This window comes from Heloderma suspectum, chromosome 2, assembly GCF_057233095.1.
Source record: "Heloderma suspectum isolate Gila_16-S chromosome 2, 16-S_ref, whole genome shotgun sequence".
In the NCBI taxonomy this organism is placed as follows: domain Eukaryota; kingdom Metazoa; phylum Chordata; class Lepidosauria; order Squamata; family Helodermatidae; genus Heloderma; species Heloderma suspectum.
Genome location: NC_139459.1, coordinates 300,297,027 through 300,303,026, shown reverse-complemented (window position 1 = coordinate 300,303,026; position 6,000 = coordinate 300,297,027). Strand labels below are relative to the sequence as shown.

The 6,000-nt window shown below is 47.2% G+C and overlaps 1 protein-coding gene across 1 annotated transcript in view; it reads left to right on the top strand.

The window, feature by feature from the left end:
* The first annotated feature begins 2,187 nt into the window (after nucleotides 1-2,187).
* Nucleotides 2,188-6,000, top strand: part of ARHGEF3 (Rho guanine nucleotide exchange factor 3) — a 229,399-nt gene continuing 225,586 nt past the window's right edge. The window contains exon 1 of the mRNA XM_084840053.1: nucleotides 2,188-2,708. Within this exon, the coding sequence (XP_084696179.1) occupies nucleotides 2,674-2,708 (35 nt within the window). The 5' untranslated portion in view covers nucleotides 2,188-2,673. The remainder of the gene's footprint in view (nucleotides 2,709-6,000) is intronic.

Genomic DNA, 6,000 nt, shown 5'->3' with positions numbered 1-6,000 from the left:
TATTTACAACAGTGTAGTTCTATCTTTATTCAGCCTGCCTTCACTTTACATTCAAATACTTAAGTTTCCAATTTCTTCACTAACAATCTCTTGTACTTTCTTCAGGCTGGCCCTTGGAACTTTCCAAACACAGCTTCTCCCCAAAACTTAAGATGGATCTTCTTAGAAATAAAGTTGGTATCTTGTAGTAGTGGCTAAGTATGTGAGCCAGGAAATCCTTTGTTTAAATGTCACCTTAGCAATTAGCTTACTGTGGCCTTAGGCAAGCCACTCTTCTTTCAGTCTAAGCCTCCTCCCTACATCCGCAAAGTGAGCACTGTAACACTAACCTACCTCACAGCACGCTTATTTTATTTTATTATATTTATAGCTTACTTTTCTTCCATGTTGGAACTGAAAGCAGCATCCATAAAGTCTCCAGGCAATCTCCCATCAGGTATAGACCACCCTTAGCCTTATTTAGCTTCAGCAAGATTGCTGCATCATGTGCATTCAGACCATGTTCTGCTTGTAGGATTGCAGTGATATAAAAAGACCTTTGAATTCCCTGAAGAGCTATATTAATGCTAAGACCTATATATGCTCTTCCTTACAGGGCCTTTTTGAAGGAAAATTTAAACTGCACAGCGGTATGGGATTCTAAGTTGTGCATGCAGATGATGCTGCAACACACCTGTGCATTTTCCTTCTGTGTGTGCATGTGCTTTGTTGCTTAGATTCACACTTCCTGACATTTAAAAGCTACATACGCAGAGATAAAATCCTCAAAACTGGGAAATTGACAGCACTAATGTAGTCAAATATTCAGTCAGCATGGCCAGCCCAAGACAAGATATTTTAGACCTTATAGTGTGGACTGTCATGATGCAATTCTGCATGCATGAAATGAAAAAATAAATCTACTGATTTCTTGTTGAATGGAAGGCTATTTTATAAAGGAAAAATAGGTCTGGACTTTTAAAGGTTGTTCCCCCCCCCCTTAAATCATGTTTTGGGGTGCGGGGCATGGCTGACATTTTTACTCTACAGGAGGGAGCCCAGTCAGAGCTCTAGCATGGGGAATAGTGTTTTTTTTTTTTTTTTTTTAAAAACCCTTTCCCTCCACTATGGGCCCAATCCAAATCTGTCCCACAATTTTGATTGCAATAGTGATCCATGAAGTAATTTTACAATATAAATTGCAGGTGTGCCCCCCCTCTTAATTGGCCCTACAGTGGGGTGAAAGGGGTAAAGCCCCTCTACCCCTTACACACAAGGATTACAATCCAGATTGGTCCCCCTGTGCCTCCCTTAGAGTAAAAATGAAAGATGTAGCTGCTAGCTACACCTTTAAAGTAATGTCCGTTTTGGCCCCACCTTGCCCTTGTTCCCTGGTTTATACTCAGCCTCCGAAGTTCGCTTGGCTGTCATGCCTCCTGCTTATTGGTCTAGCTTCATTTCCCTTACAGAAGCTGCACTTTTTTGTCAGCATCCTAACGCTGATACTATTAGATGAACAGTTGACATATTCATGAACATTCCATGGCATCACAGAAGCTTAGTTGCTGGCTGGGGCAAAAGGGGCTCACAGAATGGGGTTTACACGTCTAGATTTCAATACGACCTAAAAGCAACTAACGTGGTCTTGATACAGCCTACTGGGGGCGGCGGGTTGGAGCCTCAAGGCTTTACCAGCAAGAAGGTTGCTGGGCTTTGCTTTGTTTTAATTGGAAAAGTCAGAGAGTTAACAAGGCTCAGCTCCGGAACACGCTTTCAGTAATCCTGAACCCATTAAGAAGAGCGCATCGAAGCGCCTGCAATAAGAACTTCCTTCACCGCCGGCACCGAGCGACCACAACCAGCCCTTATATTCGGAGTAGGAAGAGGGGGACCTCCGAGCAGACGGCGGGACTTCCGGGATGGCTGACACTCCCGCACCTCCTCTTTTCAGACATTAAACCTTGACACGTAGTAATAACGATATTTTCACGAGGCAGCCTCCCGCCTTGAAAACAGCACTCCCTGAGTGAATAAAGGCTGCGTGCGACGCGAAACGAACACCGAATTACGACAGCGAAGCGAAAGGAGAAAGAAAATGTCGGGCCGAGGCCCACGGGCCAAACGCCTGTGGAAGCGTTTCAGGTGCGCCCCGTCAGGTAGAAACGCGCTGGCCGGGGCAGCATCCGGCCTATTCGTGTGCGAAGCTTCGCCTTCCGTGGGCCGACTGCCCCCGTCAGCGCGTTTCTACCTTGAGGGGGGCGCGCCTGAAACGCTTCCACGGGCGACCGTTTCCCCCGCGGCCGCCCTCCCGGCGGTTTCAAAACTGAGGCGGGTGTTGCGTGAGGAGCCGAGCCAAGGGGCGGGGCCTTGTTCGCGACTGCGGGAGTCGCGGCGGCTCAAGGGGAAGGTTCCGTGGTTGTCGTTATTTGCCGCTCCGTTGGGGAGCCCCCTTGCCGCTGCCTGGCGGGCGACTGGTTTGGGGCGCAGCAGCTGCCTGCCGCCGAGTCCTCCTCGCCCGCTCACCCACCGCGGGTGACTCCTCTCTCCTTTCTGCCCGGCGGGAAGGTGGCCCCCCGAGCAGCCGTTAGCGCGGCGTCCCGCGCTGCTCCCCGGGCCGCAGCTGCGAGGTCGCCGCGGGGGCGGCATCGGCGGGGAGCTCTGCCTTGCCGCCTTGCTTGCGACCCCGGAGCGCCCATGCAGGGGCGCGGAGAAGAGCCAGAAAGCGCCAGGTAAGGTATAATACCGCACTGTGGGATCCTTGCAGAGATTTGAACGGAGGGGAGGGGAGTTTTGCTTACGGCCGGGGCGGGGGGACGCGGCAGCGTGCCTGGCCTGTCAAGTGAACACTCAAAGACGACTGGTTTTATTTTAGCCCGAGCTGAGAGAAGTTCTTAGCGACTGAAAAAGCAGCTCCTCAAGGGGGCGGCGGCGGCGGCGGCGGTTTAGCCTCCACAGAGGCTACACTGCGCTCTCAGAAAGCCCCCAAGCATGTCTCGAGCTCAGAAAGTTTTAAAAGATCCACACCAGCTTCAGCTCAGCCCAGCCAGGGCTGCTCTTCTGTAAAAGGAGAAGGAAGGGCTTCTCCTCTTGCTTTTGTTGTGTACGCAGAAAACGTCCGTTATGTTATTTTTTTCTGGGAGAGGGCCTATTAATGATTGCTGAGGGGTCGTCTGGATAGTGGTTGAGCCGGGTATCTTCTGCTTCCAGAAGGGGAAAACGGTACCTACAGCTTGCATCGACTGCTGTAGTTCAAAGCACTGCTTAGAGCACCAGCAGATTCCACAAGAGTTATCCCTGCTAGTCTGCAGCTGTGAAACGATAAAAAGTGTCCTTTTGGGGGCAGCTGATAAGGCTCTAACAGAAAATGAGTTCAGTCTCTTTAAGATGCACAGACACTCCTACCGGTTTGTCTAGTTTACCCTCATAGCTACCCTTTGATGAGAAAAAAAAGACTAAACGAGAAGCTATTACCATGCTTATCTCCAGACTAATAGGATTCTAGGCTCATGTAATATATTGAGAAAACTCTTGTTATCTGGTGGAATATATGTGTGTGTGTATGACAGACATGATATAATTTTGTTTTAGGATATAATCCTATGCAAATAACCCTATGCACAATCATTTGGAAGTAAGCCCAATTGAACTTAGATCTGGTTGTTTCTGTTGGAGCCAAGTTCTGTAGCCTTTCAAAGCCTGTAACGGTTGTAGTCCTACTTGAATATCTAGGATGCCTAATTCCTGGGGAGAGCAAGCCTGTGGTCCTGGGAGAGCGGCCCAGGGACCATAGGATTCTTCAGAGTTGCCCCTTTGAGGCTGTAGATACTGCTATGACCTCATAAGGGAGACTCTGGTATTGGATCCCTTCCCCCACCCTGTCACAACCACTGCAGAAAGAACTGCGCTAGCTGCTTCCTGGGATTGCAAAAGTGGCCTTGGAGAGCTCAGAAAGGGGGTGTGCCAGTGGGTTGGATGGGGAGGGGAGAAGAGAGGCCAGGATATGAGCAATCCAATAGCCTCTCAAGGCTCATTCCTGCCTCTGCCAGCACAAAACACAGAGTCTGGAGAGGTGAAAATTGTCTCCATTGCTCTTCAAAGGTTTTTTGAAATTGAGAAGTTTACCATTTTTCACTTAATAAATGTGTCAAGAGTTTGTATCATCAGCAGAAGACCATGCTTGCCAAATAAAAACTAGATTGCCAGTGATCATTCTGTAGAATGCATGGTACAGGAATGGGACAAAATAGGATTGGTTGACTTGAAGGCTTTTTTCATGTGACACAATTGCATGACTACAATGACACTATGAATCCCAAACACAGATGTATATTGGCACATTTATAGACTAGGTTGTGTTGCAGATGGAGAGCTTTGTGTCAGCATCTGTAGTTCCCAAAACACTCAACAAGACTTCCTCATATTTGTGCATACCCAGATACATGTGCACATATAATCTACCTACATCACTGCAGCAAAATGCACAGTGTGAAGTGACCATCAGGGGCATCCTTAAAATAAGTTTTATTTTGGACACAATTGAGATTTACAAAATTATGCACGGTGTAGAGAAAGCGGACAGGGAAACATTTTTCTCCCTCTCTCATTATAGTAGAACCCGGGGTGATCCCATGAAGCTGATTGGTGGGAGATTCAGGACAGATAAAAGGAAGTACTTCTTTGCATCGCACATAGTTAAACTGTGAAATTTGCTACCACAAGATGTAGTGATGGTCACCAGTTTGGATGGCTTTAAAAGGTAATTAGACAAATTCATGGAGGATAAGGCTATCCATGGGTACTAGTCCTGATGGCTGTATATGACCTCCAGTAACAGTTGCTGGGAAACACAATGCTACTTTACTCATGTCCTATTTGTAGGTTTCCCACAGACAGCTGGTTGGCCACTGTGTGAACAGAATATTGGACTAAATTAACTTTTGGTTTGATCCAGCATGGTTCTTCTTATGTTCTTAAGGGCACAATCCTATCTAGATAGGTGGCCGCCTCCGAACTTGGAGGTGACCATAGGAGAAGCACAGAGGGGATCGTTCCGATTTCGGCTGTCTAGCCATGGGGGGGCCAAGTGGGAGAGGAAGATCTGTGTTCCCCGCCCCCGGAATGCCCCCAGCCCTGCCCCTTTTCAGCTGCTCCGCACTCTTCTTCTGAGTGCGGAGGACAGGGCTTCTCTGCGCTGCCTGTGAGGCAGCGCAGACTTGGGGGGAGCTCGGTTTTCCGGGAACTGACTTTGGAGCTTGGGCTCCGAGGTCAGTTCCCGGAAAACAGCATATCCTGTGGCCATCTAGCCACTGTCTAGCGGCCAAAGGATTGCTCCCTCCATTATATAGATTCCTTCAAAACTGGTGGAGAGCAGTTAAGCATATGTATAGACTTGCTATCTTACATCTATGGGAATTTGTTCTTAAGCAGGTTTACAAATATTTGACAAGTGACAATGAAATATGTTTCTCAGTACTTGCATTTATTTAAAGCCAACTTACTTTCCTTCCACTACAAAATAAGGTTAGAAATCAGATCTTCAGACACTGAACTCACTATTCTCACAAGTTATGTATTGTATTGGCATATCATTTCACTTGGGAGCAGTTTGAAAATTCACATCCATGCTTTATCATCTGTGTTGATGCAAGCTGTACTGGCTGATAATAGGTGTGGTAATTGATGATTGTCTTGTAATTGGAAAAATAGATCTGTCGTAACATGTCTTAGCTCATGGTTTTTGAACTGAAATGACAAGTGTGTGTCTTGGGCACCGAAAAACTAAGTTGGCAATATTCCTATTTGTTCTTGCCAAGTTAGGGTCTTGGCAATATCCAAGATAGGGTCTAAATCTTGAGTGTAGTGAGACTCTGGGATTTGCTAGAATAGCAAATGTACTGAGATAGACAAACCTTTACTCCATTCCCCCTATTACTTCAGAGCACATTTCTGTCTTTCCAGCAAAAAGTTATGTAAGCATGAATAAACTTTGTGCCATGTTGGTCTACCAGTATTCCAAGCTGG